The sequence below is a fragment of the Orcinus orca genome, chromosome 5, assembly GCF_937001465.1.
Source record: "Orcinus orca chromosome 5, mOrcOrc1.1, whole genome shotgun sequence".
NCBI lineage: Eukaryota > Metazoa > Chordata > Mammalia > Artiodactyla > Delphinidae > Orcinus > Orcinus orca.
This window is the reverse complement of record NC_064563.1, coordinates 23,484,206-23,501,194: the sequence shown is the minus strand read 5'-3', so window position 1 is coordinate 23,501,194 and position 16,989 is coordinate 23,484,206. Positions and strand designations below refer to the sequence as shown.

The following is a 16,989-nucleotide window of genomic DNA, read 5'->3' as shown; positions in this document are numbered from 1 at the left end:
ACTGATTCTATACCACTCTGTAAACCTACTGTTGCCAGAGAACCCCCAATATCCTTAAAACAGCCTTACAAGGATAAAAATAATTTGTGCTTCCCTCCCTTGTCTACCTCGCAATTAATTTCACTCACAAGATAAATCTTTCAAAACACCAGCAATATAGATACAGTTTCCCTTTAAAAGTTATAGAGCTCGGCTTCCCTGGTGGCACAGTAGTTGACAATCTGCCTGCCAATGCAGGGGACACGGATTCGAGCCCTGGTCTGGGAAGATCTCACATGCCGCGGAGCAGCTAGGCCCGGGGGCCACAACTACTGAGCCTGCGCTTCTGGAGCCTGTGCTCCGCGACAAGAGAGGCCGCGACAGTGAGAGGCCCGCGCACCGTGATGAAGAGTGGCCTCCGCTCGCCGCAACTGGAGAAAGCCCTCGCACAGAAACGAAGACACAACACAGCCAAAAATAAATAAATTAATTTAAAAAAAAAAGTTACAGAGCTATCAGTGAGGGAAATGGCATAAACTCTTCCCGATTTCCACATCCAGGCAAGTCCTGTGGCCTTATCTCAAACATGTGCCATGAACATGTTGTAAATAGAAATACACAAAGCCCTATAGAATGGGGAGAGATATAAAAACACAGAAAACAGAGAGAAAAATAGAAATGGCCTATCTAGTAGAAAAAAATGATAGCAAAGCAACTTAAGGGGATAAAATAGACACTGAGCATTATCAGGAATAATCCTCGTTGCTGACTCTCACCCCCTCTACCAGATCCCTGAATAAAATATTCCCACATCCTCAGCCATGTCATCTGATGGGCCAGCAGGCAGACCAGGACACATGTAGGCAAGAGTTGTGTTCAACTGTCCATTTGTCTGTATTTCCATTTCCCTACTAAGGGTAGTGCTATGATTGTCTTTGCACAACTGATACTCCATTTTGAACCAGCAATTATATTTCTTGAAAGCAGGAAAATCTATCAAACAATGAAGAGACTTTTACCAAAAAATCTAAATACATATTTTAATCAGGAAATTGAACTCAGATGTGAGTGGTGACTATAAAAGGTATCAATTGTATCAGTGGATAAATGGATAAATAAATAAAGTAACCCTCTATGTTACCCATGACATAAACATTGTAAATGTTTTTGTTGTTGTTTTTGTAACATTGTAATTTAGTTTCTCCTTTGTAGTTAGAAGACCTCTGTGAAATTAGTATGGTGTACTGAAGTACTGTAGACTCTATAAGCATGTGCTTAAAAATGAGTTAGAAGATTAGAAAAATTTTAAATTGGGTTTTACTTTTTTTATTGGTTAACATTCTGGTGTTATGAAAGATGTTGCATTAAAATGTTTTAAATCGCTGCTAAATTCTTGGTCTGGTGGAAGGAAATTGGAATAAAGAATGGAAATCTGGGAATTCCCTGGCGGTCCAGTGGTTAGGACTCAGTGCTTTCACGGTGGCGGCACGGGTTCAATCCCTGGTTGGGGAACTAAATCCAGCAAGCCTCATGGCGCAGCAAAAAAAAAGAATGGACATCCATTTTTACTTCTGGTTCTGCTACTAATTCCTGCTATAACTTTGGACACATGACCAGGGCCTCTCTCAATTTCTTCATTTACGTATTAGAATGTAGAGCAGATAGACCTTAATGCCCTTCTAAGTCTAAAGTCCTTTGATTCTACTCATTAAAAGTTACAGATTAGTACCAATATATTCCTGACTGAAAAAAATGAGCAGAGCGTACTAAAGAAATCCATGAGCTGGTGCTGCCCCCTATAGTAGACTGACAAGGTGTAGGGCGTGCTGTAAAACTAGACAAATATTTTGTCATTCTAATTGTGTCTCTCTGACACCCTCTATGTACCTATTGCAAAATCAAGAGTTTTTAAAACTGTCTAATTTCTAACTGTTTTTATGTGTTATAATGAGAAGAATTAAAAAATAAATTATATTTAATGACTGTTAGCTAAGACAATTTGAGCAAACATTTTTTTTTAAAACTGTTCAAGGAAAAGAATGTTCCTGTAATTTCCCCAAATAAATTTATCTGAGTCTGATTTACAGAAGAGCTGGCACCATTTATTTTTAACTATAATATTTTTATTACACCTAGTTAAAAATTTTTTTTCATTGAAATATAGTTTATTTACAATGTGTTAGTTTCAGGTGTACAGTAAAGTGATTCAGTTACATATATTTATATAAATGTGTGTGTGGTTTAGATTTTTTTCCATTAGAGCTGGCACCATTTTAAATGAATCACTTTTTACTTAACAGCATTAGAAACATTAAACATATTTAGTGCTGCTGGAGGGGCAGGATGGCAGTTGGGACTCTCTCTAGAGAAAAAGGCAATGGTTGACGTCATTTTTGCACTCTCTCTCTACCCTGACAGCACAGGAGGGCATATGTGGATGTGACACCCTCATACTGCCTTGCTAAGGCTGGCAGGGGTCAAAGGTTGCAGCACCCCCAAGCTCCCTGGCTCGGACCAGTAAGCATGAGTTGTGGCATCGTTCTCCCACTCCCTTGCTAAAGCCTGCAGTCATGCACACAAAGGCACTCTCCTGCTGCATCACTGAAGCTGTCTGGCAGGCACAGTCAAGGCATTTTCCCACTGCCTCTCTGGCAGTGTGATCTGACTCCAAAAGTAAAGGCAACAAAACAAAAATAAGTAAGTGGTACTACATCGAACTAAAAAGCTTCTGCACAGCAAAGGAAACCATCAACAAAATGAAAAGACAACCTACTGCATGAGAGAAAATATTTGCAAATCATATATCCAATGAGGAGTTAATACCCGAAATATACAAAGAACTCATAAAACTCAATAGCAAAAGACCAACAATATAATTTAAAAATGGGCAGAGAATATGAATAATTTCCCAAAGAAGACATGCAGATGGGCAACAGGCACATGAAAAGATGTTCAACATCACTAATCACCAGGAAAATGTGAATCAAAACCACAATGAGATATCACCTCACACCTGTCAGAATGGCCATCATCAAAAAGACAAGAAATAGGGCTTCCCTGGTGACACAGTGGTTGAGAGTCCGCCTGCTGATGCAGGGGACACGGGTTCGTGCCCTGGTACGGGAAGATCCCACATGCCGCGGAGCGGCTGGGCCCGTGAGCCATGGCTGCTGAGCCTGTGCGTCTGGATCCTGTGCTCCACAACGGGAGAGGCCACAACAGTGAGAGGCCCGCATACCACACACACACACACAAAAAAGACAAGAAATAACAAGTGTTGGCAAGGATGTGGAGGAAAGAGATCCTTTGCACACTATTGGCGGGAATGTAAATTGGTGCAGCCACTATGGAAAATGTTATGGAAGTTCCTCAGAAAAGTAAAAATAGAACTGCCATACAATCCAGCAATTCTACTTCTGGGTATTTACCCGATGAAAACAAAAACACGAATTCAAACAGATACATGTACCCTCATGTTCACTACAGCATTATTTACAATAGCCAAGATATGGAAACAACCTAAGTGTCTACTAAAAGATGAATGGATAAAGAAATTGTGGTATATCTGTATATACATGTATCTCTATCTATCTATCTATCTATCCACACACACACAATGGAATACTACTCAGCCATAAATAGAAAGAAATCTTGCCATTTGTGAAAATATGGATGGACCTTTGGAAGTTATGCTACAGGAAACAGATAAATACTGAATGATTTCCTTTATATGTGGAATCTAAAAAACAAGACAAAATCATAGGTACAGAGAACAGAATGGTGTATGCCAGAGGGGAAGGGGGTTGAGGAGTGAGCCAAATGGGTGAAAGGGAGTCAAGATGTACACACTTCCACTTATAGAATAAATAAGTCATGGGGATGGAATGTGCAGCATCGTGACTATAGTCAGTAACATTGCAGAACATACTTGAAAGGTGCCAAAAAGTTAATTTTGTATGGTGACAGATGGGAACTAGAGGCATACCTCATTTTATTTCATTTCACTTTATTGTGCTTGCAGGTACTACGTTTTTTACACATTGAAGGTTTATGGCAACCTTGTGTAGAGCAAGTCCATCAGTGCCATTTTTTCCAAAAGCATTTGCTCGCTTCATGTCTCTGTGTCACATTTTGGTGATTCTTGCAATATTTCACACTTTTCCAACATTATTATACTTTGTATGGTGATCTGTGATCAGTGATCTTTGATGTTACTACAACTTGCTAAAGGCTCAAATGACAGCATTTTTTAGCAGTAAACAGATCTTAAAATTAAGATCTGTACTTTTTTTTTAAGACATAATGCTATTTTACACTTAACAGACTTCAGTATAGTATTCACATAACTTTTACATGCACTGGGAAACAGAAAAAAAATTGTGTGAATCACTTTATCGCAATATTTGCTTTACTGTGGTGGTCTGGAACCGAGCCCGCAATATCCCAAGGTATGCCTGTAGATTTACTGTGGTGATCATTTCATAGTATACAATTATCAAATTATTGTGTTGTACAACTGAAACCAGTGTAACATTATATGCCAATTTTACATCAATAAATTTTTTAAAGATAACAAATGTTCATTGAGCATCTTAAATGTACAACTGTCTAGAGCTCTATGTTTACTGTAATAAACCATCAATCCCCGCTTTGTTTGATGAAGATTTACTAAATTGACCATTTCAGTTACATTCACCATGTATTCAGTTTGCCAACACACTGTAAAATGCATCCTACTCATTTCCAGCTAAGCCAGGAAGTTTACCTGAGCTTATGACACAACCAGCCAGCCTGACTGTCTGATTAAATGGGACAGAAATATATCACCCAACACTTTAGATTGTGCTAGTGACATGGCCTCTATTGAATATGCCAACATCCCATTGAGCACATGTCCACCCTGGTCCTCAAAGACGTGTATTTTGTTTAAAAATCTGTCTCATCCACTAGCCTGTGAGCCCCTGAGAGTAGTAATTATGTACTTTTCACATTTGTGCTTCCCTCTGCTTCAGAAATACCTCAGTGTCTGAATTTAGAAGATGCTCAATAAAGCAATGATTGATAGAGCGAAATAGTGGAGAGGATGTTAAAACTTTTTACAGGCTACTATAACAAATATTGCAAAAATATATCCACTGACTTTATTGTTATTCGTTAGGCAGAGGTGAATGTCTACTGAGTGAATGCCTACTGTGTGCTATTACTAACCATACTACGTATAATCATGTAGCATACTATGCTGCCTCACTCTGACTACACTTGGAATGTGTCATTCTGTTTTTCTCTTTTCTGGGTTTTACAATTTAGGGAGCTAGAGGCAAATGGGAAATGCATTCTGCAATGCTCAACCGACTTATGGGAATAGATCCATTTTAAATATCAGCTATCACCAGCCAAAAAGCTGAATTTGGTATTCGTTGATTAAATCCAGACTATGGGTTTCCCAAGCTTGCATCTTTCAGTATAAATTACATTAAACTTTGACTACTGGGGGGAAAAAGGACTGAAAAGTAGCCAGCAGTCCCATCAGAGGCAGGATGACATTCCCCAGAATCACTACTTATTCCAGACTTGAGCTTAATTTAACATCTAGTTGTTTGGAAAATTCAGCTAGTAAATTAGTCTAGTAACCAGATTTTTATAAAATTTCTGGGAAATCTGTCATTAAGAAAAAAAAAATGTTTGAAATGTACCCTTCATCAACAGTTACAAATTCTAGCAGCTTTTCTGCATGATATACTGGCATTGAAATCATACTTAAAATTTAAATGTGTCTTAAATAAGTGAATTACAAATAAGCACTTATAAATAACTTGGTTATATCAGAAAGCTAGTTATTCCTACAAAGTCCAAAGTCTTATTTAAATATTGACCAAGTCAGCTATGGGTGAGACGCAAGGTGTGATTTATCCTGAGGCAAATTGTTCTCCAGCTGTGAACCTGTGAAACCAAACAAGTTGTGTGCTTCCAAAATACGATGGTGGGGCAGGCATAGCATAGACATCTCCATTCCAAAAGGGTAAAACAGGAAAGAATAAAGGAGGACAGTTCCCAGGTATGCCAAGACCGAACAGAACAAACAACGTTAAACCTTAAGGCTCAAGAATAATCTTCTTTGACTCAATGATCTGCCTTCTAGACCCACTGGGATGGCAATATCATCCCAGGGCTCAGCAGGAAGGCCTGTAGCGACTCTCTGCCTGGGCTCCATGGCTCTCTGGGTCTGGGGTCCTTGGCCCATGAGTCTCCCAGGTGGCCCCATCCTCTGAAATTTAGGTAAAGGCAGCCATGCCCCACCAGACCTGAGCCAATGGAGACAGGGTTGTATGGTCATCACCAAAGTTTGCTGCCTGTGCCCTTTGGAAGGGCAACCACTGAGGCCCATGCTACACTGGGGGTCTACCAGAGTTTCGTCTGGGGTGTTGGAGGAGTGTGGCACAGACTACAGAGATCAGAGCTCTACATGTGAATGGCACCATACAGCTGGCACAAAGGTCTCACAGGTGCTGGTGGTCCCTTCTTTGAACCACTCTGCTCCCCAGGCCCTTGCACTCAGGGCCTGTGATGGGAGTGGCAGCTCTGTTGATCTCTGAATCCCCTTTGGGGGTTGTTCTTCATTGCCTTGGAGAATAGTGCCTGGCTTCTGATCAGATGGCTGATCCATACTAATCTCCTTATCAGTCACTTGACCACGCCCTTAGTGTTCTCATTTTTTGCAATATGGATAGGCTGAGAATTTTCCGAATCTTAAGTTCCGCTTCCCAGTCTTGAGGGAAAAAAACGGAGCTGGAGGAATCAAAGTCCCTGACTTCAGACTATACTACAAAGCTACAGTAATCAAGACAATATGGTACTGGCACAAAAACAGAAATATAGATCAATGGAAAAGGATAGAAAGCCCAGAGATAAACCCATGCACCTATGGTCAACTAATCTATGACAAAGGAGGCAAGGATATACAATGGAGAAAAGATAGTCTCTTCAATAAGTGGTGCTGGGAGAACTGGACAGCTACATATAAAAGAATGAAATTAGAGCGCTCCCTAACACCATACACAAAAATAAACTCAAAATGGACTAGAGACCTTAATGTAAGACTGGAGACTATAAAACACATAGAGGAAAACATAGGAAGAACACTCTTTGACATAAATCACAGCAAGATCTGTTTTGATCCACCTCCTAGAGTAATGGAAATAAAAACAAAAATAAACAAATGGGACCTAATGAAACTTAAAACCTTTTGCAAAGCAAAGGAAACTACAAACAAGACAAAAACACAACCCTCAGAATAGGAGAAAATATTTGCCAACAAATCAACAGGCAAAGGATTAATCTCCAAAATATATAAACAGCTCATGCAGTTCAATATTAAAAAAACAAACAACCCAATCAAAAAATGGGCAGAAGTACTAAATAGACATTTCGCCAGAGAAGACATACAGGTGTCCAAGAAGCACATGAAAAACTGCTCAACATCACTAATTATTAGAGAAATGCAAATCAAAACTACAATCAGGTATCACCTCACACCAGTTAGAGTGGGCATCATCAGAAAACCTACAAACAACAAATGCTGGAGAGGGTGTGGAGAAAAGGGTACACTCTTGCACTGTTGGTGGGAATGTAAATTGATACAGCCACTATGGAGAACAGTATGGAGGTTCCTTAAAAAACTAAAAATAGAATTACCATATGACCCAGCAATCCCACTACTGGGCATATACCCTGAGAAAACCATAATTCAAAAAGACACATGCACCCCAATGTTCATTGCAGCACTATTTACAATAGCCAGGTCATGGAAGCAATCTAAATGCCTATTGACAGACAAATGGATAAAGAAGATGTGGTATATGTATATACAATGGAATATTACTCAGCCATAAAAAGGAATGAAATTGGGTCATTTGTAGAGATGTGGATGCATCTAGAGACTGTGATGCAGAGTGAAATAAGTCAGAAAGAGGAAAACAAATATCGTATATTAACGCATATATGTGGAACCTAGAAAAATGGTACAGATGAACCAGTTTGCAGGGCAGAAATAGAGACAGATGTAGAGAACAAACGTATGGAAACCAAGGGGGGAAAGTGGCAGGGGGGTGGTGAGATGAACTGGGAAATTGGGATTGACATGTATACACTAATATGTATAAAATGGATGACTAATAAGAACCTGCTGTATAAAAGAATAAATAAAATAAAATTCTAAATAAATAAATAAATTCTGCTTCCTTGTTGCTTAACAATCCCATCTTTACGTCCATTCTCTCAGGTTGAATTTTACTGTAAGCAGTCAGGAGGAGCCAAGCTGCACTTCAACACTTTGCTTAGAAATTGTTTCACCTAGGCATCCCATTTCACCACTTGCAAGTTCTACCTTCCACAAAACACTAGAACATGGACACAATTCTGTCAGAGTTCTTGGCCACTTTACGATAAGGATCACTTCTCCTACAGTTTTCAATAACATGTTCCTCATTTCCATCCTGGTCTTTATTGTCCATATTTCTACCAATATCCTGTTCATGTTTAATTAGGTATTCTCTAAGAAGACTGAGGTTTTCTCTACAGTTTGCCTCTTTTCTTCCTAAGCTCTCATCAGAATTATCTTTAAAATTCTGTTCATGTCAATATAGGTTTTTACCAGTATGCACCTTAAAACTTCCAGCCTCTATTCCTCACCCAGTGCCAAAGCCAGTGCCACATTTTTACATATTTGTTATGCAGCATCCCCATTTCTCAGTACCAATTTCTGTCAGTTTGTTTGGGCTGCTATAACAAAAATACTGCAGACTGAGAGGCTTAAACAACAAACATTTAACTCTGGAGGATGGGAATTCCAAGATCAAGGCTGGCAGATTATAAGGGCACTAATCCCATTCATGAGGGCTCCACCTACATGACCTATCACCTCCCAAAGGCTCCACTCCAAATACCGTCACACAGGTAATTCATAAATTTGGCGGGGGTGGGGGGGGGGAATACAAACATCCAGTCTATTGCAAAGCCTCAATCACAAGTCAAAAATAAAACAGTATTTTACTATAAACTATATTATATTTATTTAGAAGCCAAAAACCATATGATGAAACATGAAAACACACACATTTCAGAGAATGGCTTGTTTTGTTAATCAATCTGATCAGTTTTACACAATGAAATATCGTTAAGAAACATAAAAATTATAATATAAACTGTAGTATAAAAATATAAGAAACATAGTATTATTTTTAAAGAAAGAAATTGTAAGAGACATGTTAATACCACAACAACTTTAAACAGAAATTTAAAATGTCATGCTAGAAATAATTTTTTCTTAGTATTATGCATCAGGTCTTAGAATGTAGGGATGTAGGCAAGTAAAAATGAAAAGTTTATATAGTAAACTTTCTGAATACTATTGTCTGATTTGCTCTATCAAATGTCAGACATCATTATAAGAAATAATATATCTGTCCATTTAAGACTACAATTGCCTTAAATATAAGGTAATTATTATTTTAGAAACAAGCAGTTTTTACATTTTTTTGGAAAGCTAGTAGTAGCATATAAAAATGAACATTACAAGAAACTGGGTAAAAAACATTTACCATGAAAAGATGAATATAATTTTAAAATGAGGCACCTTTCTTTCACTTCAATAGGAACTGTGGGTGAAGGCCTTCATCTCATACCAAAGAACACTCAGTCTTGCTTCTTTTAATAAAGAGCAGTGGAAGAATACATTCCATTCTATGTACTGGCTGTGTTGAAAGAACAGAGTTCAGGTCCAGATAGGAAGCTAAAGTGCAGTAGAGGCAAGTTGATTTATCAGAGTGTATTCACTAATACACTGTGATTTTAACTAGTTAATACAAATAAGTGTAATTTATACTTTTACTATGTTGATCCAAATAATCTTTACTGATAAGCTATAGATCCCAGAGAAGCAGCATGTTTGCTGTGTTTTATCATTTTCTTTGCATAGATACAGATTTATTTATCATTTAAATAAAAAACAGCAAAACAATATTAAGCAGTGTCTGCATTTGTAATTTTTGCTTTTACAAAGTGCTATGCAGAATGTCACATTTCAAAATTTAAAAACAAAACTCCAACTCTTGCAATTTGAACAGCACAGTTCAAATCAGGGATCTTCTTGTAAGAAAAAAAAAAATCATCTCCTCTGTGTCATACCAAATGAGACACAGGTTCAATAGGCAATCCTAGAGATTCGACCAAACCTATTTTACATGTAAGACATCTATAACCAAGAGAGGTTAAATGTATTAAATACAAGCTTCTCATAAGGGCACTGATGTCTCTAAATTGCTCAGAGATCTAGATTGGTTAATGGCCTTGGTAGTCTGACTCTATCTTCATACAGAGGCAGCTCCTGATTGTGTATGCTAGTACATGAGGCATAGAAAATATAACCTTATGATATGAAAAACATGTTTTATTTTGTAATAAAATAAAAATTTCCATTGAAATTTTTATGAAGTTTGCAAAATAAGGTTCTGATACATTTGCACAAGTAAAATTTTCCTTGGGCAATAAAACATAGTATTTCTCTCTGCCTTCCGTTTTGTTTTTAACAATGAAGAGTATCATTCTTTTCACCTGGAATCAAATTTGTCTTCAGTAACTGGACATGTTGATGGAGAGGAGAGGGTCAGAGTTAGAAGCTATATTACTCTATCTCAACAAAGATTGCTCTAAAAAGCCCATCATTTTACTATCAATTAATGTGAAAGCTTTGGGATTCATTTCCCCTCATCTCATGTTTAAAGCGATTTCAAGTTCACTATATATATGTTTACTTGGTTAATGGGTCATAACTTTTTCAGGTAAACTCCTAGTCTACCAAGTAGACGGGTAGACAGATACTCAACTGAAACACATGTTTAGATGTGTTCTTTCACTTACACGCTCAGCCTACCTGTCAAAGCTAATACCCAATAACAATAATCTGCAAGAGCAGATAAATATATTTGTGAATAATTGAGGGCTGACTGTAAGCCCAACCAACTTTTCTAAATTTTTTTCATTAATCAGAATTGCTGATTTGCGGTATCCATCAATTATGAGTGGATGAACGTTGTGGTGGAGAGCTTTCAAAATACATGAAGTCCTGAAATTGGAAAAAGAATTATATGTATAGATAAATATCAAATTAGATAGATAAATAATTATATAAAGAATGTAAATAGATAATTAGGTGCAATGCACAAAATGTTATTCTTCATAATTTATCAGGTGATCTCATTCCAGTTAAGAATAAATCAAGCTAATGAAATTTTCATGAAGAGAACCTAATATGAAGAACAGCAATTGCAAATCTGAAACTGTGGGTAGTCAATAAGTTTTCCATTTGGGGTACCAATTAACTAAATTTTCCTTGTTGAAAGGAGGAAAATCAATATTAAAAATGTTAAATATACCAATTGCAATATGTTAATTAGGTTTATAAGGTAAATGTTATCAATTTTATTTCTATGATTTATGAATATTAGCCACTAATCAGATAGGAATACAGCAAGGAAATTGTACCTAATAAATCTTAGGTATATTGACAAAGAGGTAATAGATGAAGGGAGAGAACATCAGCTTTAGAGTTATTTTATTTCACTAAGAAATCAAAGAACAGGCATCTTTAAGTAGTGAGAATGGTAAGTAACATGAAATGATGACAATTACACCCACTGGATGCCCAGTATCTTTCAAGCACTCTCCTGGCCCCTTTACTCATATGATAGCTAATACTCATAACCCTGAAATATATATATATATATATATACACGTATTTTCATTTCCATTTTATAAGTAAGGAAACTGAGGCTTGCAAGTGTTAAACACTTTGCAAGACATATAACTAGTAAGTGGCAGAGACAGCTTCAAATCGTATTGCCTTTCTACTGCACTACACTGCTTCTCATCAGAAAGAATAATTCTCTCAGGATAACTCAGAAGCAAAATGCTTACAATGAGGAAGCAAGCTCCAAAAATCATGGCTTTCATTGTCACATCCAGGTCTAATGGGAAGTGAATTTCAAAGTGGTCAGCATCGCTCATTGCAGATAACACACCATTCCACTTCCGAGTAATACTTCCGATACTGGATACACCATCAAGGGATATGACCTAGAAAGACAAGAATGTGACTTTCTGATTGAAAGGTGTTAAACTACATGCTTTATTCTCCTGTTTATAAGCAGTTTACACTGAGGTAGCATAAATATGGTGCAGGAAATGAATATAGTAATAATATAATTTCAAATAGGGAATTATGGCCAAGAAGGGTTAAGTGCCTTGCAACTGGTTGACAACCAAGCTGGGGAGTATCTTACAATTCTCAGGCCAGTGTTCTTTCTTCACCCTCAAATGAGTTATTAGGGAAGCCTGTCAGAGGAGGTATGATTTAAACTGATTTTGAAATTCTTTTTCATATAGCAAAGGGTGGGAATTGGGGATTGGGAGGGAGTCTTTCCCAGTCGAGGGAAACATGTTAGCAAAAGCAAGGTGGTATGGCTCTTTTCACTTCACAAAATCCATATGATCACTCAGGCTTTTGTGGGCCCTGTCTTTTTAAAGTATGTCAGAATCCCAAAGGGCTTCAGCTTCTAGAAGGCACCTGCCACAAGGATAATAACCAAACACTACATTTTGGTGATTAAAATGACCCACACACCCTGCCCTCGAAATCTGGCTTATTTACATTTTCTATCTATCTATAATGGCCTTTTAATAAATAAGTCATGGTTGATGATATGGTTATGTAAAATGAGAAATAAGGAAAGTTTATCGGGTGTCATAGAAAATATTTGAATGAGCAATTCTGGATTATCAATTTTGTTGAATTGTGAGGCATTTAGAAAGAACTCTTTAAGAAGCCCAGGAATCTCCTTTGTCACAACTGTTAAGAGTAATAAGCTATCATTTTGTGGCCATTGAGATGAAGGCAGAACAGAAGGATTTTCCTTCTTCCAGAAAATGTTATAATCCACTATAAGATTTATCCTGGTTTATGAGTGTTGTCTTGTTTCTTGAGGATGCAGACAGACTTCTATCTTGCAAATAAGCAATTTGCACAACCTCAGGGGTGCTCTATTGGTTCTGTGATATGTGGGGCCTTTTCATTACTCAGGACCTATATTCTGTTCCTGGAAATCTTTGGTAAAAATGGTTAGTGAAATACAGCCAAGAATAAAATAGACGGATTAGGTTAGGCTATTTATTCTCAGGTTTAATGTTTTAAATGGTTTCTTCTTATCTTTATCAAACACTGAAATCATGCAAAAGAAGCTCACATTGTGGAAAACATTAAGCAATCCCCTAATGATAATTTGAAAAATTTTCAATGTCAACTGGTTAGTTAACTCTTTCCTCACATTACTTTATTCATTCACATACAAAAAAATCATCTAAAAGCACATCATTCTGAGGTCTGTTAGTAGATGTAGAAAAAATAGCAGAAACATTTATTTTTATATTTGTTTACCTCAAAAACAGAATCTGAACCACAGCCATAGGTTGAGCATGGCCCAAGCACTCCCATCATATCTTCTTTCTTCTCATTTTGGATGCTGTACACTGCCCTGCACAGGTTCCAGTGTTCGGCAACAAAGCCAATGGTGACACCAGGAGGACACTGCACCTCCAGCTGCAAATGAAGCAGTGACAGAGGCGAAGATGCTACATGTATAGGTATACACATACACAGATACACACAACCTAGGTATGTTCCTAATTCATTCAAGAACTAGGGAAACTGTCACTGGGAAAGAGTCTTCCATTATCCCCAGGCTATTTCTTAGGGCTGTATTTCAGTGAACAGCCTTGAGAGATGAAGTCATGTTCCCTTTGGGACAAAATTACTCCTTGTTATAAAACGGTCAGTTCTCCAAGCTCCATGTCCCTTAGCTGCATATGTAGCATCTACCTGGGATCCGCTGAGTCATCCTTGTAGAACTTGGGGATGAGGGGACCTACGCACATGTGCTGGAGCTCACGCTGCTTACTGTGCTGTAATAAAGTTCTTTGCCCCTGACCTAGGGGTCTCACGTCTTCTGGCACAATCCATGAAAAAGTATCATGCTAGCTTCTTAGACTGACATCTCAGACATGACAAGTGTAATAGGAAACAAGAGAAAAGAGGCATTCTGAAAATTGTAGGTTGTGAAGACAACAGTATGTGTGTATAAGTATAGGATGAAGTGGAGACTGATCTCAAATATAAGACTGTTATTATACAAAGACAATAATGACAAAGGAGTAAGCTATCGGACAATTGCTAATATTCACTGAGCACTAAGCTATTTGCCAGGCACTATACTAACACAGTTGACATTTATTTACTATCTAATCCTCCAAATAACCATCCTATGAGATAGGTACTATTAATATCTCCATTTTATAGGTGAATAAATCAAGGCACAGAGGCTATAAGTAAATTCTATTGAAAATGCTGGTACTTAACATATAACTAAAATCCCAGTAATCCTAGGAGGTATTTTTTTCTGCCCAGTTAACGTATTAAGAACACTGAGGCTAAAACAGGTTAAGTAAATTGCCCACTTTGAAGTAGGTGGCATATTTGAAATTCAAATTCTCTTGGATCTCTCTCTAAAACTTTTCTTTTCCCTGTAGCAAACAATTTTCCTAGGGCAGCACAGATTATAGAAGAGCAACTAAACTGTAACTTGGCACAACTGCTTTCTAGTTCTAGCATCTACCAAGTGTAACACCATCCTCAGGCACTTATTCTTTTTTTAGCCACCCTTTCTTTATCTGTAACAAGGTGTAGATTATGATGGGTAGAGTAAAAGTATCTGAAGTTTCTTCTGATCCTATTTAAAAGCATGTCTACATTTAGTGTGACCTTATTTGGGGATATGTAGGCACATTTAGACAAATGTGTGTTCTAGGTAACAGACTAATTTCTAATTCAGTAGACACAACTGATAGAATTGCGATCACTGACTAAATAACCCTCATTTGTGCTTGACCCGCCCCCCGCAACTAGCCCCTGAAGACATGAACCCACATGAAAAATGTCTTTGTGGTTTTTCCATAGGTGAGACAATTTGGCATTTGGCTTCCTTCCTCCCCCCACCCCACTATCTTCTTCCATTCTGCCTGTGCCATGAAAGGCCCCTCCTGTGTAGCTTTGGAAGGAGCACAACCGTGCGGGGAAGAGTTGGATCAGGAAGAAACAACGGATGAGACTTCTGTCCTCTTACCTCTTGCCTGGTGGAGGGGCAACAGAAGCAGCAGCAGGTGCATCTGAAAGGTCTCTGCATTGTCATGATTTCTCGGCCCATACAGTCAGTGACCCGGAGCACAAAGGGCCTCAGTGTCCGATAAGCATTCCTGGTATAATCATCTGTGTCTTCGGTCACAAAGTAAACCATCTGGCCCAGGTTGTTTTTAATATCATATGTATTATTAGTTTCAAAACCTGTTATCACTAAAAATGAGAGAGCCATCTTATTTTAGAAGCAGTTAAAATGGGCCTCAAGAAGTCCTTTTGTAGTATTTCACAGGGGCCTAAAGCAAAAGAGCTTTTTAAAAAATTTCAGGTGAAAAATATGCAATTATTAGAACGTCATTGTAATTCATATGCCCTATAAGTATATAGGTAATTTTGAAATTTTAAAACATTTCTTCTGAGAAGTTCAGTGTAAAATGATTTTTAAAACTTTTCCACATAGAAGCAAAGATTGGAAACAATACTCCTGGAGTACTTGAATTAAGAAAACTTTAATTATAAAAACATTTAAAGGAAATTATACACCAGACCATGAATTAATCAGCTTATGAAATATGCTGAGAGGATTAGGGTCATTACTAATTGCAAATAAGAAAACCAAATAAGAAAAGTCAAAGGCTCTATGTGGAGGTAAAATGAATGAAATGAGGGTGTAGATCTGATACAGTGAAGGGAACTGAGAACAGGCCTTGTGCTTACCGTGATTTTTTCTTACTTCCACAGCATTGGACTTAGAACCCAGCAGACTGAGACTCTATTTCCAGCTCTGCCATTGATTAGCTGACTAGGGTGCCCTTGACTAGCTCATCTAGTCTTTTTGCTCCTTCTTTCCCTTGTCCATGAAAAGTGAATATGGAGGAGTTGAGATGGGTAAAGGATAGGGCGTTCGATCAGGTAAAAATGTTTAAGTCCTTTTGAAATCTAAGAGCTCATGTATGATGTGTAAACAGATAAAATTATACAAAGTTAAGTCCCTTTATTACTTCCTTGAAGATAGGGTAATAGAGGATAGTCTTTTCTCTTTGAACCACTAAAAAATGATCAATATAAATAAGGAACTAGATATTGGATAATGCAAATTTTCACCTGATTCAAATATTGCTGGACACTACAAAAGTATACATACTTTCCAGGGGTTCAAAATGCTGAAGAACATGTATGTTGTCCAACTGTTGGGATAGAACAAAGCAATTAGGAGAGAGAGAAATAACAGAATCAAATCAAACCAGTATTAGAAAAAAACCTGATGAGACAGAAATTAAATGTTCAATTGATACAAAAATATCTCTCTGAAACTGAATGGAATCAAAAACATTTTTATCAAGTAAAATCAGCCCATCTGCACCTGATCAGATGGTTATTAGCAGAGCTGTCCAGATAGAACACTCTCCTCCAGGTCCACTGTAAAATATTGAAACAATTCTCTAAAATATCAGAAAATCATCTTCCTGCTTCAGTAACAGCACCTAGAAGAAGCTATGTTGCCTAGTTCAGTTCCTACTCATTGGTCTCTCTGATATGTCACCCACAGACTGGACTTGTCAGGAAGTTCGGGACAGTTTAACATGGACCAGCCACAAGAAGCCAATTTTCTCAGTGGCTTAGGGAGAGTGAATGAGGCAGGGTGGACCTTGCACAGGAATCTCCGATCTCATATTACTTCACAGTACCTCTGAAAGAGGTTAACACACTGACTTCCATTCACTTGGGCTGCTGATGCCAGGGTCTTCCCTAAGTGCAGACTAATAGGGGAA

At 37.7% G+C, this 16,989-nt stretch overlaps 1 protein-coding gene across 4 annotated transcripts in view; it reads right to left on the bottom strand.

Moving 5' to 3' along the window:
- Positions 1–8,998: 8,998 nt before the first annotated feature.
- Positions 8,999–16,989, bottom strand: part of PLSCR4 (phospholipid scramblase 4) — a 30,972-nt gene continuing 22,981 nt past the window's right edge. For all 4 annotated transcript variants that reach the window (XM_012536143.3, XM_049709820.1, XM_049709819.1 and 1 more), the window contains 5 exons: positions 16,362–16,404; positions 15,207–15,433; positions 13,466–13,627; positions 11,950–12,108; positions 8,999–11,098 (listed from right to left, as the gene is read on the bottom strand). In XM_012536143.3, the coding sequence (XP_012391597.1) occupies positions 11,045–11,098; positions 11,950–12,108; positions 13,466–13,627; positions 15,207–15,433; positions 16,362–16,404 (645 nt within the window). In that variant the 3' untranslated portion in view covers positions 8,999–11,044. The remainder of the gene's footprint in view (positions 11,099–11,949; positions 12,109–13,465; positions 13,628–15,206; positions 15,434–16,361; positions 16,405–16,989) is intronic.